The sequence below is a fragment of the Protopterus annectens genome, chromosome 5.part0 (genome assembly GCF_019279795.1).
Source record: "Protopterus annectens isolate FY-2018-M chromosome 5.part0, PAN1.0, whole genome shotgun sequence".
Lineage (NCBI taxonomy): Eukaryota > Metazoa > Chordata > Ceratodontiformes > Protopteridae > Protopterus > Protopterus annectens.
This window is the reverse complement of record NC_056735.1, coordinates 1,114,574,831-1,114,601,317: the sequence shown is the minus strand read 5'-3', so window position 1 is coordinate 1,114,601,317 and position 26,487 is coordinate 1,114,574,831. Positions and strand designations below refer to the sequence as shown.

The 26,487-nt window shown below is 39.6% G+C and overlaps 1 protein-coding gene across 1 annotated transcript in view; it reads right to left on the bottom strand.

The window, feature by feature from the left end:
- The window catches only part of LOC122802063 (complement C1q and tumor necrosis factor-related protein 9B-like), a 273,178-nt gene that overhangs the window by 62,514 nt on the left and 184,177 nt on the right, over nt 1–26,487 (bottom strand). The window contains exon 3 of the mRNA XM_044071778.1: nt 23,282–23,307. Within this exon, the coding sequence (XP_043927713.1) occupies nt 23,282–23,307 (26 nt within the window). The remainder of the gene's footprint in view (nt 1–23,281; nt 23,308–26,487) is intronic.

Genomic DNA, 26,487 nt, shown 5'->3' with positions numbered 1-26,487 from the left:
CTTATTGCATCACATTTTTGGTCCATTTAACAAATTTGTGTGGTTTTTCTGGGGACAATTATTGGCAAATCATTAGAGAATGAAGATGGAAAGAAATGACTTTTCAGTTTCAGATTTAATAGCCTTTGGAAAATTCATACTAATGCAAGACCTACTCTTTTTTCATAATCTTTCACAGTTTATAAGAGCAATAATCCCACTTCTATTTGTGCCTTTGTCCCACTTCTATGTATGGCTTTGTCCTGCTTTCTTGCAGTGAGGTTCATAGTGATGACATGTCAGGGCCTTCGCTGTCAGTCAGAGACGTTTCAAATTGTGGCATACTTATGTCCAACTGCCCCATGTACTGGCTCTCCATATGTCAAACCAAGGCGAGGATCAGTTTTGCAGTGTAAATGTGCAGAGTATCCCCCCTTCCAAGGTAGACACAAGTACAATGGCTTTTCAACTCTCTTGTGGAATCCCTTGTATTAGCCTGGATTTGTAGTAGGGGTTGTGTGAATGATGCAGCAGTATGGAGTTGTATATGATTCCTTTTTATTTTTCGGCAGCTGGAGCTTGTACAGTGTGTAAGGACTGTTCCTTGGTGAATAAATATCAGCATGTATAGTTTTTTTCTGGGCAAGCGTCACATGCATCTGGAAGCCTGTTACATGCAGGGGTGTAATGCAAGTGGTGATGTGAGTGGATCAGGCTGTAGATGGAAGTATTGTGGTGTGAGTGGACTCTGTGATGCTGGCTACCTTGACGAGGTACAGAGGCTTTTCACAATAGTGCTGTGGGAATTTCCACTTTTGCACATTGTAAACCAAAAGCCACCTTATCTTGTATGTCTAATGATGGATCAGTTGACTTCTGGTACATTTAGCAAAATTAAATGATATTTGATTACTGTAGATTTGTAAGGTCCATTAAAATGACAACTGTTTCACAGGTGTTAGATCTTCATTACACTGCAGTCTTAATGTATACAGAGGTTATATTTAGAGATAAATGGATAGAGCGCATACTTTGTAAATTATGATACTGTAATTAAAGCAAAAAATGTAGTAAGACCATGCATACTAAGCGGTGAAATTCTGAGTAAACCAACATATGATGGAGTATATGTAGTTGCCCATTGCTGGAACTGTGAAAGTCCAGCCAAAAAAGCAGACTATATAATCTCACTATTCTGAAAAGCCCTACTGATATGTAACGAAGTACAGTAAGGGCTACAAACAGTAAGAGCATAAATCTGCAGTGACCATGCGTAGACAGTAACTGCATGTTTTTGCATAAGCCGATGTCTGGCACAATTAAACAGTGCAACAAATTACAAGTGGTATGCACTACCATAATTTTTTTTTAAATATTGACTCAAAAAAGCATGTGGGTGCTGTCATGCAAGTCTGAAATACTTTGTTTATAGTGTATCATTTGTTAGCTATTTAAACAGGAAGGGAAAATAAGTGGCAGATTGATGCTTTGCAAAGCAGGGATTATTGCCAGTGCTATGTAGCTTGGTTTTAAATTTGACAGGAGGAGTGCAACAAAAAAAGTCTCCCACTGTAAGGAGGAAAAGGCTGACAAGCAAACAGTACATTACTCTGGTCACCTGCTGTGACGAGCTGACAATCACATGCAGATAATGGGTCAAATTACCCTTGGCTCTTTGACAGCTAGGGAAGGTAGGTGTGAAGTGGGAGGGGAGATTCCTTGAAGAGCTAGATTTCAGCCTTCACAAAAGAAAGCAATTTAGCATTTCTAAGATGAAAGAGCTGGAAAATGCACTTTTCAGTTCTGTTCTGTAGCATTTGTACTGCTTGTGTTTTAAGTGGTCATTGAAAAAGGATAACATTTTAACCAAAAGTAGGGGATTTTAAGCCTGCAGTGAATGCCTGTTAAGTCAATGAAGTCACAGCAACTTAAGGCAAAATGTGGCAGATCTGATGCAATTTTTTGGAGACAAATAATGCATTCTGGGATACTTAGAGGCAGAGTAAACAGTCTGAATTTTTTCAATATGCCAGACCCCATGTGGTCAGAGTCAGAAATTGCATCTAAAAATATCTAAAAAGCTCAAAATAGTCTCAGAGTGCTGTTAAAATGTAGGAAACATCAAAACATGATGAAATAAATATGTTTTTTGAGTCTGAGGGCGCGGTTGTCCTTTAAAACTTCTCTGCCCTTGAAACTCGCATTCAATGAAACAGCATTGAAACCCACATTCAAAGAAAATACATTTTGCCAGTGGCAGATAAAGATTAACTTTGGGCTGTTTTCAAATCATAGGCCCCTTGCACATGAAACATAGATGTGTTCTTTGATACACCTTCCTGACTGTATTAAATTATATTCATTGTACAATACAGTACAGTTGTTAGACAGCATTTTAAATTTATTGTTTTGAACATTTTTCCAGTAAACAATGAAACAAAATGCATGCACCAATGACAAAACTACCCAATTCAGAACATTTCCATCATAAAAGTCTACTCAACCTTCTACAGTCCACCAGTATCAGTAAATATGCACAATCTCTGAAGTAGTAAAAGTCATCTAAATAATTCCCCATTAAAGAAATCTGTAACAATGAAGAGGTTGCTGCTAGCAAACAACTTTATATGTCATTGTTTATTCAGATACAAATAAAGTGCCTGTTGCCCTTGAGGAATAAATTGCCTATGTTGCATGCATTAAAAAAATGATAAGCTAGTAATATCGCAATAGGGACTGTATGGCAAACTGATAACAGGTTCATAGTTACTACTCTAGGTATCTTTGCCAAAAAGGACTGCAGCATCCACCCACTTTACAACAAAGTACAGTATCAGCAATGCATCTATCTACTGTGGGAGTAGAACCCACAGCCTTCTGCATCAAAAGCAAGTACACTACCTGTTGTGCTATTAACAATGAAAGCAGACTCAGAATAAGCAGCACTAAAGTTTTGTTCCCCTGCAGCTCTCAGCTCCTTGTAAAATCTACTCGACACGCAGTTGTATCTCTGAACTTTGCAGCACAAGAAATCTGGAAAAAGCCAAAATTTATTGGGGGGGACAAAAGCCCAAAAACCAGGGACACATTTTAAACATTGCTTGTATAATGTTGGAAAGTTGCTAGAATAAAATGCTGTGTTACCACCATACATTTCACTGCCACGTCTTTAACCCAGGGGACCCTGTGCAAAACAGTCAGAGAAACATTCCACTATGCCAAATCAGCTGTTTTGTGAAAGAGAGGAAGACGAACTTAAATGGCTACCATTTAGTGAATTCAGTTCTCACCATAGCTGTCAACCTCTTGGCACAAAACACCTGAACAAAGCCAATAATGGGAGAATACAGCCCCCAAACATATTCAGTGAATTCAGTTCTCACCATAGCTCTCAACCTCTTAGCAAAAAACATGTGGACAAAGCCAGTAATGAAGGGAATATACAGCCCCCCAAACATTCAATGAATTCAGTTCTCACCATAGATAACTCTCAACCTCAGCACAAAATACCTGGACGAAGCCAATAATGGGGGAATACAGTCCCAAAAATAGGGACAAATTTCAAATATCCATGTTATAAACTTAGACAACTGCTAGAATAAACAGTTTGTGTTACCATGTACTTTCTGAAGAATATGAAGTCTGAAATGCAAATGCCTGTTATTTTTAAACATTTAACCAGGAAACTAGTCTGACTTGGAACAAAAGACAATTTTCAGCAGAGCAGGGAGAAATGCCAGACACAGCTTCGTAAGATGGCAGGACATGCATACACCACACAGAAGGCACCCCAGCCAAGAATCAAACCAAAGAACCTGTAGCTGTTAGGCAGCAATTCTACCAGTGCACCACTGCACTACAGACTTTGCAAGGAAAAATGTAGATACAGAAACCACATATTTTATGAGGAACAGAACAAATATGAGGCAAAAATCTGCAATTTTTTTTAGAAATGGTGGTGAATAGGGAATTCAGGTCCTTGCCACCTGCATCCAAGGTACAGGGTTCAAGCCTGAGTATCTCTACCCACCACCATTTGTTCTCTCTAGCCACCAGTATATAGTAACTGGGGCATTACACACACCAACATAATTTATGTCACGAAGCCTTCACCTACCTGCAATACAATATGTCCTAACCATTTCACAAATGAAGCCCACAATCCAGCCATCGACCAAACACCTACCCGAAGCCTTTGTTCAGCAGTAATTCACAAACAAAGCCCGCACAGCAGTGAAAGTCCCTCAAGAGCAGCTCACCCCTCAGTCCTCATTGCTTCTGCCTGCAGCTGAAGCAGTCCGGAGCTCCTCTGTTCTGTGTGGTCATCACCACACAGATTCCTGGGTATCTCACAGCAATGATTATTGGGTACCTCTTTGTCTGTATCCGGACATCTGATAAAGGCAGTCTGAGTTCTCTAATGTGTCTGCGCATGCACAGAGGAGTCAGGACTCATGATTTTATTTTTCCGTTTTTGTTTTCTTGTTTTACAGATTTTTTCTTTTGTTTTTTCTAGTTGGGAGGGCTGCAGTCCGGCAGTCCGATAGCACAGGCCGCCCCTGCCTAAAAGTTTTTCATTGGCTCCTACATAATATCTATTTACAGCTGATTCCTTTTGAAAATAATTAGACTCCTGTAAGTTGGATATTAGCCAATATTTTACTGTGTTCTTGTTAAGATAAACTATCATATCTTTACTAATTCTATGTATGTAAGGCCATTTTTAGCATGTAAATTTGTATAATTGCCTTCTACTTATTTTGCAAAATGGAACATTTCTCCTTGGATCTCCCTTCAGAATGAAACCTGTCCTCACTTGGATTTTCCTGGTAAACAAAAGCATAACTAGTAAGATAGCCAACCAGGCCAAACCCTCAGTCTGCCAACCACTTAGCATTGGCTGTTATCATTACCAATATGGCCCGCAGATGTCTAGATACTACATACTTCAAAACCTAAATGACCACTAACTGTTTCTTTCCTCCTAGTCTTTTAAACTTCAAAGTCTATAGCTGAAATAGAGACAGGTAGATGTTTCACAGAGCATAAAATGGCAATACTTAATTATCTCATGGCAGTAAATCAGTCCCCTGTTTATTAACTCAATGACCACAATGCTGCCCTTGCTTTATCCACAGACACCCTATCAAATATATAGAATTTACTTTTCTGTTGTGTATGTTGAAGACTTAGAGAGCAGAAATGTCCATGGATAAAGGATGATATCAAACTCCTCATTTAGCAGAGATACAAAGCCTGGGCTAGAAAGAAAACTAAACCATCTTACACCCACATGACATATACCGTGACCTGAGAAAGTAAACAAGAGTAGCTACTACCTCAGCCAAATCTGTACACCTAAGACAAAAAGAAATGTCTACTACCAATAATCTGAAAAATGTCAGCAAAAGGATAGAACTGGATAAGCTACAACTATGTCTACCCCTGCAAATATTTCTACTAATAACATAAACATGAATTCCCCTAATGAATGTAAAAAAACTGATTCTTCTTCTTCTTTCGGCTTTTTCCCGGTTAGGGGTCGCCACAGCGGATCACCTGTCCGCTCATGATTGGCAGTGGAGTTTTACAGTGTCGAGTTGCCAGCCCGGCGCCCAACCTTCCACAGAAGGCACACACATGCATACACTCACACCTAGGGCCAATTTACAGTGTCCAATCCACCTACAGCATGTCTTTGGGATGTGGGAGGAAACAGGAGCACCCGGAGGAAACCCACGCGACCACATAGAGGACATGCAGACTCCACACAGAAGGCACTCCAGCCGAGAATCGAACTGGAGAACCTCTTGCTGCGAGGCAGCAACGCTAACTGCTGCACCACCATGGCTGCCCAGTTAATTAATGACATCACTGATATTTTCTAATATTCATTCCTGATATCCCAACTACTAAAAATAAGCATGAACTTCTTTTGTATTTTTTGGCTGAATATGCAGTTATATTCCACTTTACTGTGGTATCTGAGAATGAAACCAAAACTTTGTTATAAAACTCAAAATCCTCTTCCTCTAAACATACTTCTCTACATCCTGCCTTTCTTAGAAGAGCAGCAAAAAAAATTGCAAAGTCATTAGCATATATTTAGAATGTGTCACTTACCACTATCATAGTACCTCAGTCATTTAAGCATGCATGCCTCTACCTAAGGTATTCCAATTCAGAACCCTCAAGGATTTTCATCTTAATTCAATGATCTGCCCTCTAGCACCAACTTTTCAAAAACAAACTCTCTACAAACAATTATTCAAACATATTTGTTCCAGACTCCTCCCTGATAATCAGCACAGCTTTAAAAATTACTTTAATACATTTACAGTCTTAATCTCTTCTACTACTACAACCTCATATAAGCTACTGTAAAATTAATAATGAACTCATTATAGCAGGTATTTTTATTGATATGACAAGAGTCTTTGAAACTGTAAACCATTCCAAGTCTACTCTTAACCATCTGTCTGCCACTGGAACCTTAAATACAAAGATCCCACAAGGCTCACTATTAAGCCCCTTGCTGTTTTGTTTATTCATTATTCATTAATTATCTCCCTGATGACATCTCTAAACTGGGTCTACCTTTGTATGTAAATGACATATTCTTAGTTCAAGCAAATAAATGATCAAGCATACTGCAATCTCAGCTTCAGCAGTGCTTCTCTAAGCTCTAATACTGGGCTGAATAAAATAAGGTCCTGATTAACCACACAAAAAACAATGCTATGCTAAGACTCATTTTGTCCATCATTTCTGCCATTACTGCAAACTGCAATGGATGGCTAAATAAATGAAACACATCAACCATATTTTTGCAATGCACATTAATTCATGATTCATGGAAACACATTGCCTTTCCTTGTTTTCCAGACAGCTTTGACCTCTGCTCTTATGTAGCTGCATTTTTATCTAACATTCAACTCTTGATGGTTCAATGGCTTTAACTATTTAGTGAAGAACTAATGTATTTTAGTGTCAATGGCTTAACAGGCAGCACATTCACCTTTGGTTATCGAGGATCAGAAGGTTATGGGCTCTATCCCCACAACAGGTACTTCACCAGCTTATTTCAGTTAGATTACACACTCCTGCAGAACAAAAAAAAAAGGATGTTCATTCAACTGGCACACTAATCAGGTGGCTGCATGATGGAGACACACTCTCCTCCCTCCTGCTCCAATCATTAAGGTCCCATTTCTGTGCCCTGCCCCCAACCTTCCTTCAACATATTTTATTAAATCTAAATTTCTTTTTTTAAACTCTACTTCCTAAAAATGTAGCAAACAGATGCTACAGTTTACACTCTGCCTAAATGGAGCACTACAGCACTCATGTTTTAGATTTTAAAAAAGTTATTTTTAAACTGTAGCAAACTGCTTGCTACAAATGTAGCAAATAGTTACTATAGTTTATTTCCTGCCTGCACAGTGTGTTACGTCCCTTATGTTTTAGTTAAAAATTCTTTTTAAACCGTAGCAAACTGCTTGCTACAAATGTAGCAAATAGTTACTACAGTTTATATCTTGCCTGCACAGAGCGCTACTGCAGTCATGTTTTAGTTTTAAAAAAATGTTCTTTTTAAACTGTAGCCAACATTTACTTCAGTTTATGTCCCGCCTGCACTAAGCACTACAGCACTCAAGTTTTATTTGAAAAAAATTTTTTTTTTACTTTTAAACTGTAGCAGTTGCTACAGTTTAAACCACACACAGAGTGCTTCAGAGCTCAGGTTTGACTGCAAATGCAATACTAGCTTTTAAAATCTGGTATTGCATTAAACAGTGATCAGGACTGGCTGATTGTGCCTGGGCCCCAACAATTTACAACTGAGGCAGTTGCCCTTCTCATCCCACACTAACTATGCTACTGAATGACAGCCTGATATATTCTTGTAAACTAGGCTGTCTGTCTCTGGTATATCCTGGTATTTTGCAGGAAAACCAAAGTTTAATAGGAACACTACTATGAAAAACAGAACACAGTTAAAAATAACTGTATGAAACCACACTAGAAATGACAAATACAATATAATTTGGGATGGTCTTGCCTCAGCTTTACTTCCCATATCTTGAGATCTTCATGGCAGTAGCACTGCAAGTCATCATACCATATAAGCCCATATAGCTTACCAATATTTCAGCAGCCCTGGCCAGCAAAACTCTGCCAGGTCATTTCAGATGTCCATCCTATGAAATGGACCCACACTGGACCAAGCAGCTGCTCTCTTTACTAGTTGTAGAAAATGTACATTTACTTATTTATTTTACATTTGTTTACTGGGAAAGTCCAACTGGACAAAATGTCTTTTTCAGTGGAGGCCCTGGCAGAAATGCTCCACATTTATAAATAGCCATAAGATACAAATACAACGTACAGACATAAATATTGATTCAATCCAAGATACAAGTACAAAATGAAAATATATGCTATACATTTCACTGATACAATCATATTCTAGCTATGATTCAAAGTTGTGTTCCTTTAGCTGCTTTAAAACATCTATTTCTTAACCAGGGTTTGTGTAAGAGCAGGTCCATGATTCTGACAGGTGTGATTTGAGAAGTGTTTTAAAGTTGGAAATGCTAAAAGTTGTTCTGATATTTAATAGCAGGGAATTCCAAGTTTTGGCTATGCAGTTGGAGTAAAGGGAAACTCCAGCTGCATTGTTAGGTTTGGATATATTTATGGAGGATTTGTTACTAGAATGCAATACCCTGTTATTGGAGTAGTGTGTTAGTACATTTTGAATTTACTGGTATTTTCTCTGTCTGATTTAGTATTCTATGGGTGAAAGTGAGTCAATTCTAAGCAAGTAGATTTCATATTTTGAGCCAAGATAATTGTTTTAAAGCCAAACAATTATGGGATCTGATATTTGTTACTATGGCAAACTTTGCAATTTTATTATAGCAAGTTTTGAGTTTTGCTAGGTCAGATTTTTTAATGTTTGTAAGAATTTGTGAGGCATATAGTAGCTTAAAGATAAGATGGGTTTTTGCTACAGTGGACTTTGAAGAGTTATTTAAAAAAAGTGTTGATTTCTATATGGGGTTCCTAGTTTTTTGTCAGCTTTTTTTATGGTCTGTGATACGTGTACGTAAAATTTTATATTATGGTCAATGACCACTCCAGTTAATTCTGTTTGGGAAACTGAAGAAATAATTATATGTTTTAATGATAAGGTATTGAATTGTGGGTGGGTGTCTGCAGCTTTAGTTGGATAGAAGAGCATGAGTTTTGTTTTGGTAGGGTTAATATAAGTTTTGCACTGTTCAGCCAGGTTTCCATAGCATTAAATGACTGCTGGGTGATTATTTTTTTTTTTTTTTTTTTTTTTTTTTCCTCAAATATTTTTTTTATTTTATAATATAAACCATGCATACATGTAGTGGTACAAACAATGAGAAAAAACAAATATTACATACAGAGTGGCTTGCATCATTGTTCGGAGGAAAAAGATAAACATGAAAGTCTAATATGTTGAACGGAGGAAAGGAGTAGTATATATTGAGGTATGCATAGTACCCTAACTAACAACAACAACCTAAAAAAGACCAATATTTACAAAGCTACCATAACAGCATTTACACAGTGTCACTAGTTATAGGACTAAATATTAGCATCCTCACTTGAAACTTGCATTATGATATACAGACTCTTCAGACAAGGATAAAAGGAATAACAAAAAGTATGTAAAGTAAATTGATACACTCATCATAATTTAATCACATAGAATTACTTCAAACATCCATTTATGATGAACTTCTGGGCAGAAATATATTTGATAGCCATATCTTTAAATCCTCCAACATAATTTATCTAACCAATTATAGGTGATGTAAAGTTTTATGAGAGAACACAGCGTTATTAGAATATGAAGATGTAATTTAGGCAGACTAGGAGAGCACCATAATTTATGGGAGTTATTGCAGTGCCACATAATATGTAATAAGTCAGCTCTCACGCCAGGACAGCATGTACAAATAGGAGAGCTATTGGAATTAAATTGGTTAATTTTACAGGGTAAAATAGGAGTTGTTATTTAACATCAATTGAGTGTATAAAAGTTTTTGAAGGGTGATAGTTCTATACTAGTTTTTTGGTCCTCTGTAATGAGAGAGTTTTGGTTATCCCAGTATTTGGAGAAAAGACATTTTCCTTGTAATAATTTGTATGACGAGGAGATTGTTTTATTATTGTTAGAAACTGTGGTAATGATTAAGTTTAGTTTATCAATTACCTGTGATTCAGGTTAAAAGTTCTATACTTGTTGTTGACCTTAAGGGTTAGTCAGCAAGAGACAGATATCTATGTTTGATAATATCCCAAACTCCAAGGTCTTTAATGAGAGGGAATTCAGTAAGATCTATCATCTTGTTGTTGATTTTAAGGTTTGGGTTAAAGTGTAATGGTTGGAGAAGAGGAAGAATAAGTTGCAGATTAATGTCCTTAATCAACTTTTGAAAAGTTTTATTTTGAATTTCAATATGGGGAATAATTTTAATCTATTCAGAGAAGTGTGAAAGAAAAGGAATAGCCTTAGGATTAATTTTATTAGAGAGAATATGTCTGTGCCAAATCTTTAACCACGCTGGATAGTGGGCTTGAGCTTTGCTATTCATACTAGCAATGGACCATAGTTTATTAGAGCATATAATCATGTAATAAAGAAGAAAATTTGACCTTTCTCCTTAGGTAGACTTAATTTGGAGAAGGAGATCCTAACATTCTTAGGAAACCAAAGAAATTTTACTATAGTTTTATCAAACTGAGAAAAAAGATTGTTTGATATAATTACATTTGTCGCACTAAATTGATAAAGGAGTCTGGGTAAGATGTTCATTTTCACAATAGCTACCTTTGAAAGGAATGATAGGTTCAATAACTTCCATCTTTGTAAGTCTTGACATATGACAGACCATGATCTTAACAGATTGTTTTGAAGCATAGATGCTTGATTATGTTCAAAATTAATGCCGAGATATTTAAGTTCAAATGAGATATGAAAGGTAGATTCAGGGAAAAAGAAAGGTTTATGAGCTTCAGGATTTATTGGAACTGCTGGGTGATTATTTGGAGTTTTGTAGTATTGGGGTGGCACAAATCAGGGTGGAATCATCCACATATTTAACTACAGAGGCAAGTGGGGTGGCAGTATGAAGATTGTTAGGAAAGATAACACAAAGGAGAGGGCCCAGAATAGATCCCTGTGGAACTCCCAAGATTACAGACAATAATAAAGAAAGATTTGTTCGTCATTTTACAGCTTGATGGCATCCAGTTAGATATTGCTGGAACCAAGTAATTGCAGAATGGCTAAGTTTAGGTTCCTAGAGTGTAGTTAAGAGTTTAGAATGGGAGACAGTATCACAAGCTTTGGACAGATCAAGAAAAAGGAGGAAACTAAAATGCCATCATTGTGATGGTGGCTAATAATGCTAGTAAAGTTAACAAGGGCAGTGGCAGTGCTATGATTAGGATGGAAACCATGCTTAGTGTTAGATAGAAGATTGTTGGTTATTAGATAGTTTAAGATTTGTGAATGGATGCACCTCTCAAGTATTTTGATAATGATGATAGTATAGCTACTGGCTGGTAATTTGATAATTCTGTTGAGTTTTCACCTTTATGTGGTGGGATGATATGTGATACTTTCCAAATTTTAGGGACTTGTTCTGAGATGGATCACTTTATTAATATGGATACTGGACAGGATATCGCTACTGCAGCAATGTTTAGATATTCAGCAGGTAGATAGGTGGCAGCAAGTGTAGTAAGTTTAAGCTTTTTGAGATATTTAATTATTGTGTTTATTGGGACAAGTTGGAAAGAGATGTTATTGGGGTCTAGTGTGGGTACTATGCGAGTCTGGGTAGGGGAAGAACAATTATTATTTGTGAGGGCTAGTATGGATTCAGTGAAATATCTGATAAATTGTGAGGCTATACTGTTTTTAGTATTGGTGAGTGTTGGGGAGGGAGTACTAGTTTGTCCTGACTGTAGAATGTTTTTGATGGCAGCCCAGAATTTTTGTGTTTTTTTTTTTGATTGGATACTGCTACAGTAATTTACTTTGTCCCATCAAATATGTTTTTTTAGCTTTATTTCATAGTTCTAGATATGTTTGTTTGTTAGCTGTAGTTTTGTGTTGAACCATTTCTTCCAGGCCTTATCTCTAGTTTTTAACAGAGATCTTGTTTCTTTGATTAGCCAGGGGGCATAATTGAATTTTATCCTTATTGTTCTTGGGGGGCCAGGATGTTTAGGATATTTAGGAAGGTTGAGTTTAAAGTATTCAACTGCAGTATCTAAAGGGAGATCGAGTGGTGCTCAATTGCATTTTTTAAACTAGTTATGAAGTCTTGAGGATACTTTTTTCTTATCTCTGATTTGGCTTTAGGTGGTAAGTTTATGTGGACTTACTCAGTGTTGGAGAATGCAAGTTGCAATATGGTCACTGAGGCTGTCTGGGAGACAGCCAGAGTGTAAGGATCCAGTCTAGGATTGAATGTTTATTTGATATTTTATCTACTCTAGTTCATGTTTGGATCATTTGTGAGAAATTGTGTACATTAATGTGGGCAGACGGATTTTCAGAGTTGCAGGAGAGACAGTCCACTTTAAAGTCACCCATTATAATTGTTTCCTGAGGGAGGGATGTTGCTGTCCAATTTAGGATGTCTTCTAGAGTAATCAGATTGTTCCCAGGTGGGATGTATGCTCCCACTATGTTCAGGTGGTTCTTTCAATTAACTGTTTAGTAAACAGCATTTTGGTGGTGTTAAAGTTTGGGATGGTTAGGTCTAGACTTTCTAAACTGAGACTGTTTTCTTATAGAAAGGGGATACCACCACTTATTTTCTGCTGTCTATCTAGCCTATGTGGATGGTACAGTGGTGTAGCAGTTAGAGCTGTCACCTCACAGTAAGAGGTTCTCCAGTTCAATTCTTGGCTGCAGTGCCTTCTGTGTGGAGTCTGCATGTCCTCTCTGCGTCCGTGTGGTTTTCCTCGGAGTTCTCCAGTTTCCTCCCACATTCCAAAGACATGCAGTAGATGGACTGGACACTCTGAATTGGCTATAGGTGTGAGTGTGTATGTGAAAGTGTATGGTGCACCCTCTGAGGAGAGATGAGCCCCGGTCTAACAGTCCAACCCTGTAAAACCCATATCTGCTACTGAAACAACGAGTGCTGAAGGGTGTTAGTTGCCTGATGTGATCCAGGATCCAGGAACTAGCCTATGTATGTTGTATCCTGGGGGAAGTATTTCTGGTTTTAGCCAGGTTTCTGTTATAAGGGCTATATCTGGAATACATAGAGAAAGGGTGGCCTGCAATTCTTGAATTTTGTTCATGATGCTCCTGAGATTTATATTAAGTAGTAATAAGTCCGTACCTTTTCTGGAGAGAGTTAATAGTTGTTGGGGATGCATTAGGGTGTGAAGACCTAGATTGGCTGGATTTGTTTAGGTCCAGAGTTGGGGTAAATATCCTCAATAAGTCTGAGTTGTGATGCAATGTGAACTATAAATTTTAAGTCAAATGCCATATGGATGCAGCAACTCTGAACATAGTCAATTTTTAGCACTATTGTTCCTTTATTTACATTAAGTGGGACATTTCCAACGTAATAATGGGAATATCATGTACTACTGCATGTATTTTTAAATTATACTGAATTGTAAACTGTATCACTTGAAGCTTTTCTCCCTGGGCATCAGCTGATAAAGGGCTTTAGCTCAGTCAGACACTCCCAGTTAACAAATGTAAAACAAATAAATAAATAAATAAATAAAATGATGCACACATAGATAAACAAACAGTAAAACTATTACAACTATATCTGCATCTACAATATTTAAATGCGGAATTGCTACACAACTTAACCCACTAATGTACCTACTCTGCTTACATTATAAGATCAAAAAGTACCTATGTTACTTCGATACTGCGGGTTCCTTATAATGTCCCTTTCTAATAAAATTTGATAGTTTACTTCTTTTGTAAGTAAATTGTGGAAAATCACCTAAAATGTTACTCAAATCAACATTTTCCTTAATAATACGCCAATTATTTTTTATTATCTTTTTAATATTTTCACTATCAATAGACATAACTACAGGAAATGTTAAAGTCTTTCCAAGATCAGAAGAAATGGAATTTTTCAACTTAAAACCTTCCTTTATAATGGGGGAAACTTGGAATATGTGTCTTCTATAACCTTAAGACTGATTTTAATTGAATCCTCTTTGGGGTATCCTTGTTCAACAAACAAACCTATCACAAATTCAACTTCTTTAAAAAAATCAGCATAACTGCTCATAATTCCTCTAGCTCTAATTATTTGCTCCTAAAGATTAAATGTTCATATATCTACAATGTTTTTTTTAAAAAATATACATAGTATTTGTTCGATATATTTTACTATTAAATGTTGAATCTTTGATATTCATATCAATCTCCACATCTAAAATGAGACGGTAGTCCCAAACTTATTAAGAATGAAAGTGAGCCATGACATACTTTTATTTCTTTCAAAAATTCAACACTTTTTTTCATCTCCGTCTAAAATGGAAAAAAAAAAAGATAATCAATGTATCTTTTATTAAACAAAACATGTCCAAATTATATCATTTTAACTAAATACATGTTTTCTCACCAACAGAGAGCTAGATTAGCAAATGTGGGGGGGGCTATCTTTGCACCCATTGCCATACCGTTCTCTGGTGGTAAATAATACTATTACATTAAAAATATATTTTTTTCAAAACTATATCTAAAAGCAAAATAAAAGTTTGTTATTTCTACTTTGTCAAAACTTTCTTTCTGTTCTAAATATAGTCTCACAAATTCCAGTCCTCCTCTCTGGTCTATAGTCATGTACAGAGATTTTTATATCTACTGTTACCTTGATTTTCTCTAAACCAGTAAGCTTATATACTCTAAGGGAATTTAAAAAGTCTCATGAATCCCTAATAAAAAACTTACTTTTCCATACTACGGGATTTAAAATGGAATTTAAATAACTACACGTTATATTTTTTGTTTTTAAGGGCTCAGGCAAAGGGTCTAAAACTAGGATTCTTTAAATCCTGATGTATTTTTGGAATTCCAAAAAAGCTTTCCTATTTCAGGTTGCTCTACATTAAGAAAATCAAATAATTCAATATTTAAATAGCCCCTATTAAATAAATCAAACAATATATTATCAACTGTCAGATAACGTTTTCTAACAAAATCTTTACTGACTTTGATGTAATTTTCAGTATTCAACATACATGTTATTTTGTCAATGTAAGCAGTTTGTTCCGTTACCACAACTCCTGCACCCTTTACCTGCTTTCATGTAGCAGAGGTGAGGTGAATTAATGAGTTTAGCTAAAGACTCTATCTGATGTTGTTAATCTTCATCCATTCCTTATTGATGGGTGTCGGTTCCGTCCTCGGAACTGAGTCGGTCTCATAACAAGCTTGTGCCAGTCAAAAACTATCGAGCTAAGCTTTATTCATAGTGCTGCTCTCCTTGTTACCTCAGATCTCATTTACCATGTAGTTATCAAGATGTGTCAAGCCAGCTCTCAGCCAAGTGATTAGAATTTTTTCGATTAAAACATTTTTTGATAGTTTTTTATTACTGAACTTATTATATATTACTTTATTAGTTAGTCATTAATTTATATACCTGTTTTAGTGCCTCCCTTAATCTTTTCTTACCAATTTTGGGTATTCTTAGTGCCATCACTAGTACAGGCCTTTCCCTCTACCCTCTGAGGTAATTCCTTAATACTGTTACTGGTATTCCCCCCTTTTTCCCCCTCCTCCATTATCTGTCTAGTTTACTATATATATATATATATATATATATATATATACAGACATACATACATATATATATATATATATATATATATATATATATATATATATATATATATATATATATATATATATATAAAGAGAGAGAGAGAGAGTTTAGACTTTTCTTATTTCTCTGTTGATAATTTTTGTGAGTGTGTATATTAATCTGTTTGGTTTGTTACTATTTTTGGATTGTCCTTCTCCAATATGTCGGAAAATAAAGGAACAACCTGATTTAAACAAAGCGACCAGTGTGGTCGCAAAATGCCAAATTCGGACACCCATACCTCTTGCATTTACTGTCTGGGTGTTCCTCACCTATCTATACAACCTCCGTGCAAAATGTGTAAGGCTTTTAGTTTTCGCAAGATTAACGACAAGAAAAACAAATTAATACTTAAGGGCCTACTAAAAACCCATTTTGCAGAGGCTATTTCTGGGTTGGAGGGTTCACCCCCTCAGAAGAAAGAACACAAACGTAAAAGTTAGTTCCATCTTCACACCATGGCACTGACGCAAAGTCAAAATTCCGAAACTGACACCATCAACTTCGGCACCAGGGTCTCAACCCCCCTCCATGGTGCCGTCCTCGGTTCCAGAACTACAAGTATCCACCTCGGTACCACCCACGGTACCGATAAAGACTACTGCACTGACCATGCCTTTAGTTACTACATCAACTCCAATCTCCCTTTCGGTACCAAACATAGTTTACCCTACACTGGTCATTTCCTCCTCCCGTTACCCTCTCCTCTTACCTCCCAACACTCAGTCTTGTGAGAGATACAATTATATCACCAAATTGGAAGTCATGCACTCTCCAGCCAAATCTGGACTAGCTGGTCAAGAAGGTCAACACCTGTACCATATCACATGGAACACACAACCCTCCAGAACACCCACTATCACAGCTCTCACATAAAAACACAAACCAACCACATATCCACCTACATGGAGGCTCTCAATAGAGATTTACCCAAATAGCAGAGACCTCCAAGACAGAAATGCACTCAACCACAACAACACAGCACAAACCACAGTACACATAGTTCATCTCCACAGTGTGCCCCTCAAACTAAGCCCCTAAGGCTAAACACCTTGCCCAATACACTAATCATAGGTGACTCAATAGTGAGGCACACAGATGTCCCACTCACTAGGTTGAATAAGGAGAAGATAACAGTTGTCTATCAGGTGCCAGGATCCAACACATAACACATGCACTCAGGTCACTCCACAACAAGTACAAGTATGACTCTGTCATTGTCCATGTTTGAATGACCTGAGATGCACCTCCCTGGACTACATGAAAAGAGATATGGTGGAGCTCAGATTATATGTCCAGGCAGGTATGATACTAGCCCTGAGCAGTATCCTACCATCACCCAGAATTATACTGCAGTACAAACAAAAAATGATTGACTTCAGCAATTGGCTAAGTTTCTGGTGTAATTCTAAGGGGATCCAGTATCTGTCTGCTTGGGATGACATGACTGACAGACCACGATGCTTTGCCAGAGATGGCCTGCATCTGTCACCCCTGGGTTTCCAGCTACTGGCTAAGGCTCTTACCACCCCTATAGTACCTTTTTTAGGCAGTGTTCCAAAGACCAAATTACCACTGTTACAGCTATAAATAAATGCAATCTTGAGGGTCATGCTGCTCTATGCTAGAAGTCTAAATCTCAAGATGCACTTGCTTGAAGCACTCCTCAAAATGAAGAACATTGACATTCATGTTGTAACAGAGACCTAGTTTAAAGCAGCAGAAAGCACCCCTACACTACCAGGCTATAACTCATTCCATACCTTTCGGCCCCAGAACATGGACTGAAGCTCCAAATGGTGGTGGTGTCTCCATATTCATAAAGAATATGCACACCTCCAGAATAGTAGCCCAGCATAACACATCTTTGATACTTCAGGTACAACTAACATTGGGTAAGATGGCAATCCAGGTCATAGCCTGCTATAGGTCCCCAACCATGTCCCTAGACACTCACTCCACATTCCTAAGCAACCTGGAATCTATCAATGTCCAACCCGACACTCCCTTACTAGGAGGCTTCAACTACCCCTCCATCAGCTGGGAAAACTACTCAAGCACCACTACACTGGCCCAACACTTACTTGAATTCATCAGTTCCAATGCCCTGGACCAGCTCATTCTGACCTCCACTATAGGAAGCAACAACCTTGACCCAATTATTACTAACATGGGCGACTATTCCTCTACACCAATAGTCAATCCTTCCCTAGTCAGATCCAACCATAAACTAATCACCATGGAAATCCACATCTCACCCACACCCTCCGCAAAGGTAACCACCTTGAATAACTTCTTCAAAGCTGACTTTGGACTCCTAAAAACAGAGATGGCTAATTTCATGGCACCCATGCCAATGGGAATTAGCTGCATGACTGCCAAATCATACACCAATGCACTGTACGAACATGTACACAAATGCATGGAACTAGCCATACCCAACAGAACCAAGACACTCTCTTCCAAAAAAAGGAAGCCAATCAGGTGGTCCCCTGCCATTAATAAACTCCAACAGAAGGAAGAAACTGTTGCAGAAAAAGACAAAGTCCCAACACTGGAAAAACACCCTTATTAGCCTCAACAAAAAGCTGAGATCCCTCATCAAATCCTCTAAAGCCAACTATGAAGGCAGAATTGTGGCAAACACTAAACACAATAACAAAGCCTTCTATAGCTATATCAAGAACCTCGACAGCAATACCCAGATTTGCTCTGAGATGCTGCACAATGGTTCCTCTTATACTCAGCCAACAGATATTGCCAACATGCTGACAGATTCAGTGCCAACTTTACCCCTCTATCCCTTCTAAAGGACCAATCACAATACTGGAAGAATGCCAGGCACCCATCATTACTGCAGCACAGGTTAAAGCTGCATTGTCCAAAGCCAAGACTCACCTCAGGCTTTGAACCTACCAAATGGCACACTGCTACAGTCATCCCTCTCCATAAAGGGGGAGCAACTACAGACCCTGGGAATTATCACCCCATTAGCCTGACGAGTCTGATATGTAAAGCTATGGAGTGCATCATCATGGACCTGACTAACAAAGATATAGGAAATCTCCAAACTCTAGACCCCACACAGTTTGGCTTTGTGAAAGGGAGACCATGCCTGCTCAACCTGGTTCACTTCTTTGAGTCAGTCAATAGGGCTGTGGATGAAGGTAAGGCAGTGCATGCAGCCTTCCTTGATCTGGCCAAGGCCTTTGATACCATTCCTCACTCAAGAATTATTGATAAACTCATCAAGCTAGGCATCAACCCCTATATTACTAGGTGGGTTGTAAACTGGCTCACAGATAGAACACACAGTGTGAAAGTAGCGGACTCGAAATCAGACTGCCGACCAGTCACAAGTGGAGTCCCACAGGAATAAGTCCCTGGTCCTCTCCTGTTTGGCATCTACTTCTCAGAAGTCCAGGCCAACACAAAGGGACTCTGGCTGACCAAGTTCACAGAGGACTGCAAGCTGGGAACCTTTATTAACTCTGCAAGTGATGCAGACATCCTACAGAAAGGCCTAAGACCAATGACTGGTGTTGAAACCATGGCCTTAAGCTTAACGCCAGAAAAATGTGTCGTCATCCCCTTTGGTAAAAACTCAGTTCCCATTAATTACCACATCGATGGGAGCCCACTGAACACTGAAGGCGTTATAAGACCTCTGTGGATGCATGTTGACAGCAACTTCTCCTTCGACCACCACATTGCCACTGTGGTCAGAAAGTCTTTCTATGTGGAACATCTCATTAACAAGGGCTTTGCATCCAGGAAGAAAGAGGTCATTGTCTCTCTCTACTCTTCCCTCATTAGACAAATTATCAAGTATAATATCCCCATTTGGCATGTACCTCACTAGACAACTGCAACAGCTGGAGAGGCCACAGAAGTACCTCATGAAGAGGATCATAGGCATTAAACACATGTCCTACATGGACAAACTCAAAAGACTCCAGCTATTCTCTGTCTCATATCTCCTACTTAGAGGCGATCTCTGCTTGACTTACAAAGCCATGTTTGACCCAGCTCTGTTGGAAATGCTACATCTAAAGAAATCCCAATCCCTCTTCACAACACACTCCAGAGATCTCAACCTCATTATGACAATCAACAGAACATGCTGGAGGGACAGGTTCCTCACTCAGAGACTGCCCATGCTCTGGAATAGACTTCCCATACATGTCAAGAGGAGCACCTTGCTGACCCTTTTCAAGAGAAATCTTGATGAGTGGATGGGTAAGAGAAAGTTCACCCTAGGGATCACTCCAGTAGCTCTACTTGATAGAGGCACGGGGAGCTAACGCCAGGCAGCATGATGTCAGAGTACTTCTATGGGCTAGGCTTGTAAAGGCTCCAGGGCTATTAGCTTAGTACACACCTATGAACCTATGCATCTTACTGGTCACAAGACCATGGTGTCAAAAGCAGAAACAGCCCCTTGGACTCAATAATCCCCAATGGCAGACCCCTTCTTTGGTCAGCAATGTACCCCCCTTCTTGGAGCAACTTGATTCTCTGTCGGGGATATCTACCCATTCCTCCAGGAGCCTCTCAGAATTTGAAGTAGTGAGACTTGTGGATCAGCTTCTAGCAGCCAGAGGAATCACAACTCCTGTTAAACCCTCCCTCCCATCCAGAGTCGAGTGTTTTTCTCCAGGGACTCCTATGAATATTCCTCCTTCAATCTCCTTAGAGGTATCAAAGCCCCCGACACCAATGTCTATCCCAGTTCCAGCTTCTTCTGTACCACTGGTAGACCTCACCATGATTTCGAAGCCAACCCTTTGGCCATCAACTCACTCTGAGCCGAGCCATCTTCGGGATCATGACTGGACTGCCAGCACTGTGACCCCTAGTGCAGCGCTCATTTTTTCTATGGCGCCATCCACTATGGTTCCCATTGTCTTGGCAGCACCAAGTCCTCTTGGGGCTCCTTCCCTGGGAGTGGGCTTGTCAGATCAGGGTGTGACTCCAGTTCAGAGGTAGTCCAACTAGGTTTCGAGCTCACATCCCTCTTCGGGCGGGCCAGCTTTCCAGGTGATGTAGAGGGCCTTTGCCTCTGCAGGCACACAGATGGTTCCCTCTGTGTCAGAGTACCATACATTTACCCCCTCTGGTACATGACTGACACAGTCTACCACATCGGGACATCAAGCACAACAGCCTCAAGCTACCCTACCACAGGGCGCCCTCTCTTCTGAGTCCCCTTCAGATGTTCCCGCCGAGGAGGTACCACACAAGAGATTGTGCAAGAGGAAGCATGTGGACTCCCCAAAGAGTCCCTCATGGAAGATACAGACTATGATGAGGGGGAGGAATCCCCACGGTTGCCCCCTGAGAATGCCTCCTTCAAAGACATACTGGAAATCTTAAAACAGGGGGGAGGCTGGAAGCCCACCAACCCCTCCTCTGAGGAGTTCGTATTCTTGCAGGTTTTTTGTGCTGGACCCTCTACTACTTGGGTGACCCTGCCTGCAGATGAACTAGTCCAACTTGTCGTGCAGCACACATGGAAGAGTCCTGATACCATTGAACCAATCCCCTGGAGATCAGACAAAATTCTGTCCCCACCGGAAAAAAGTTCACACTGGTCCAAAGGCCTACCCGGTAGATGCTATGGTGGTGGCAGCGGCCACTAAGAAAGAGGTCATTGAGGAGAACCATACTATCCACCCCCCAAACAGGGAGTCTCTGGTGATGGACAGGTTAGGGAAGCAAGTGTTTGCCTCATTGACCTTTGCCAAATGGTCCCTGAATTACTTGGCACACGTTACCAGGCTCCAGAGAAACCTAATCTCGAAACTGTCTGGAACCATAGCAGGAGCAGTTTCTGACGAGGTATGCGACAAAGTTGCCTCGAAGCTTGCAACCCTGAAATTTATATCCAACTTGTCCATGTGGTTGATTTCTCACACTACCGAAGTTGTGGGTAGAGCGGAGACGTCACACCTGGATGTGCCTTTGTGACTTTGTGGACCCTTTTAATTCTTCCTTTCTTAATGGTCTAGTGGAAGCTTTTTTCGTCTTTGGCCCAAAAGTGAAAGACATGCTAGCCAGGTGTGAAAAGGACAGTGAGACCCTGTCTGCCATGGGCTTATGTTTTTCCATCCCCCAACTATCCTACTCTAGACATCAGAGGAGTGGAAAGATGTGGCACAAGAAATCCCAGGGTCCTTTCCATGACACATGTGGTGAGTCCCCCTCCCGGGGCAGAGGGGGTAACTCATCTGGAAGATGCCCCTAGAGAGGCAGAGGGGGTCCATGTAACCAGGGGTCTAGAGATTCTTTCTCTGGACAGCCCTACCAGCGCTGCTGAAGAGTGGCCTGATTGCTCTCCTCTGGAAGCAGTCGGGGGACGTTTCTCCCTTCACCACCCTGCCTGGCAAACGATAACTACAGATTCTTGGGTGCAGAACATAATCCCAGAGGTTACCACATACCCTTCAATATTTGCCCAAAGCCACTAAGGCACATTCCTGATGTTCTACCCAGTCAAAGGGAAGCAGCAGCTCAAGAAATATGAACGCTTTTTCAAAAAAGAGTCATCCAAACAGTCCCACCAGATCAAATAGGATCTGGATTTTAGTCAAGGTTCTTTTTAGCACCAAAAAAGACAGGGGACTGGAGACCTATCTTGGATCTCAGCATTCTGAACAAATTTGTCAACCAAACAAAATTCTGGATGGTCACAGTTCAGTCTATCCTACTCTTCCTGCAGAACGATGATTGGATGTGCTCAATAGATCTTCAGGATGTGTATTACCACATAAAAATGAACAAACGCTCCAGAAGATTTCTTCACCTCTGGCTGGGAGCCAATCATTACCAATTCGAGTGCTGCACTTTGGACTCTCTATGGCCCCCAGAGTGTTCACCCAATACATAGCAATAGTAACAGCTCACTTGAGACTGCAAGGATTCTGAGTGTTTCCATACTTAGATGATTGGCTCTTTACTGCCCCCACCAAGCATCTACTGATTACAGCCTTACATTGTACTCTAAAACTAGCAAAATACCCAGGAATCTCAATAAACAGGGAGAAATGCAAGTTGACTCCTTCTCAAACCTGGAACTCATAGGAGCAACTTTCAGTACTCAGTCTTGCCTAGTCTCCCTTCAGGATCACATTTTAGAAAGACCGAGGTCCCAACTCTGGGTGATACTCTCTCAAGGCAAAGTTTCAGCTCGGGCTGTCCTTCAACTTCTAGAATCAATGGCAGCATCAATTACAATAGTACCCCTGGTGAGATTACACATGAGACTTCTTCAATGGCTACTGCTAACACAGAGGTCCCCTTCACATCACCCTATGTCTTTTCAGATCCGCATAACAAACCAATGCAAACAAGATTTAACTTAGTGGATGAAGCCAGAAAAAGACCATTGGAATCGCCCTTTCCTCCCCGTCTTAGCCCAAGGCCATAGTGACCATGGACACTTCCCTGATAGGGTTAGGTGGGGCACTTCCAGGGAAAGACATTCCAAGGCACTTGGTCCCTTCTGGAGGCCAATCTGCATATCAATGTTATAGAACTGAGGGTGGTGCTTCTAGCATTGCAAACCTTTCAATCTGCCCTCCCATCAGGGACAATTGCTAGCCAGTCTGACAATATGTCAGTGGTCTGGTATATCAACAAACAAGGGGGAACCAAGTCCTACCCATTGTGTTGAGATGCCATGAGAATTTGGCAATGGGTGACAGCTTCCAACTGCTTTCTGATAGCAATGCACTTTCCCAGGAATTCCAACATGATTGCAGACAAATTAAGCAGATGTATCCTCCTGCCTCACGAGTCGTCCCTCAATTGAACCATAGTGGTGAAGATCTTCAGCCACTGTGGCCAGCCTTGGTGTGACCTATTCACCTCTCCAGCAAATCGCAAATGCAGCAGCTACTTTGCTCTAATTCCCCTGCAGGGGGAGTCCCGAAGGACACTCTAATACAAGATTTGCCCACGGGACTTCTGTATGCTTTCCCTCCCCTTCCCGTGATCCCACAATTTCTAAAGAAGACCTTTCATTTGAGAAGCAGAGTAATCCTCATTGCACCCTACTAGCCCCGACAAGTTTGGTTCCCCTTCCTTTGGCCTCACCTAGTACACCAACCATGGATTCTGGATCCAACTCCAGAATTACTGTCGCAACCACAGGGATTGATGCATCCAAACATATCCAGTGTCAAGCTGACAGCTTGGTTTCTCCACTTTCAGTAATTGCCAGGCAGAATAACCTTACCTCCCCTGTACGCAACATTCTTCTGGCTTCACACAAACCATCCACTAGGAAAATCTATCTTAGCAAGTAGAAGAGATTCCTTATTTGGTCCCGATAGAAAGAACTTGCTCAGCTCCAGGTAGTGCGGTATTGGATTATTTGTCAAGCCTTCTTCATTCAGGAGCAGCAGCCTTTACTATTCGAGTACATTTGGCTGCTATCCCAAACTTCCACAATGGATTCCAAGAGTCATCCTTAATTTCCCATTATCTCTGTAAAACCTTCTTGAAAGGGGTCGCGCACATCAGACCACCCTTCAAAGAACCAATTGAACCTTGGAGTTTAACACTAGTACTGCATTCCCTGACATGATCACCTTTTGAACCTGTTGCCACTTGCGATATAAAGTTCTTATCCTGGAAATCCCTATTTTTAGTGGTCATCACCTCAGCAAGGCACAAATCCAAACTTCAGGCCTTGTGCATAAAACACCCTTACGTGGTCTTTCATAAGGGCAGAGTATCACTACAGACTAATCCTTCTTTTCTGCCCAAAGTTATTTCGGAATTGACTATTGATCAGACAATTAACCTACCAGTCTTGTTTTCAAACTTCTCAAATAAAGGAGAATACTGCCTTCATTTACTGGATGACCATAGACGATTACGATTTTACCTAGACAGAACTAAATCAGTACGTAAATCTGACCAGCTATTTGTTTCCTATTCAGGACCAAATTTGGGACACTCTGTTTCTAAGGTAACTTTATCTAAGTGGTTGAGAAATTGTATATGCTTTACCCAGCAGCATAATAAAATTCCTCCACCGAGCAAAGTCAAAGTGCACACAACCAGATCAGTGACGACTTCTGTTGCTTTTCATTCAAGGGCTTCAATGGATGATATCTGTGCAGCTGCAACATGGGCTACTCCTCATACCATTATCACTCATTACAAATTGGATTTGGTTTCCAGGGGGCGAGCTTCCTTTGGTTCAATGGTACTCAGGAACATCCTTGCATAGGGCCCTCCAAGACAAAGTAGCTAGGGACTCTATCCCATCAGTAAGGAATGAATGAAGATTAACAACATCAGATAAAGTTAAGTTCTTACCATAACATTCCATCTGTGTTGTTCATCTTCATTCATTCATTACATCCCACCCTCCTTTCCTCTCCAAGGGGCTCCTGGAGGTTCGGATTTGGTCCAAATCCCACTATAGGGGACCTGCTCAGAAACAGCCTCTGCTTTCTTTATCACAGGTAAACTCGATCTGAGGTAACGGGGAGAGGGGCACTATTGGTAAAACTTAGCCTGAGAGTTTTTTGGCTGGCATGAGCTTGTTTTAAGGCCAACTCGGTTCTGAGGACGGAACCAACACCCATCAGTAATGAATGAATGAAGATGAACAACACAGATGGAACGTTATGGTAAGAATGTAGCTTCTTTTTTCACATTTTGTTAAGTTGTACATCCTGCATTTGTTACTATTTCTATTCATTCTATCAAATTCAACTTTACAAGTTTTTGAAAACACACCTAAAATGGAACATAACTGTGGATTAAACACACCAGGCTTTTTCCATACTAATAAATGATTTTTTTGATTAAACACATTTAAACCACTAAATACATACTTCAAATTTAATTTTCTAACAAATAATTTAAAATCTTTAATAAGTTCAGTATAATTAACATATCTTGTAGGAATAAAGTTAAAACCATAAGACAAAACTTTTAGTTCATCCTCAGAAAAAACATGCTGACTCAAATTAAGCACATTTAGCAGCCTCATCCCTTTTCCGAGACTTTTTTCTGGCTGCCGGTCTCTATGTATTTCTTGTTGGACTTTAGTCCATTTCTCCTTTTGAAAAATGACAAAGTATTCTGCTTTGTATTAATGCCTTCATTGTCTACTTGTTTACTGATTTCAGCTGTAGCTTCTTTAGAAACAGTCATTTCTGCAAACCAACATCATCCAGTTAATTAACATTGTTTCCAATTGTAACACCTGCAATATTTGTAAATTCTAAGTATTTTGATATAAACTTTCCATATTTCTGTGTAACAGGGTGGGATAGTTGTGTGAATAAGGTAAATGGTGCATGGTTTATGGGATTATAGATGGTTGGCACTATTAAATGTGTATGTTTTAAATGCAATGAGTATGGGAAGGGGGTGGTGTACGTAGAGCATGCATTGTTATGTTCAGTGTGGTAAGAGGTTATGTGAGCTCTAATAGAAACAGCAGTATTGATGGGTATAAACATATTTCTTACTGCTAATGTTTCAGATATGTCTTTGTTAAGGTAATAATGTTATGGATGGGTAGGAATAATTGTTAGTTGTAAATGAGTTTTGATATGCGGGGGAT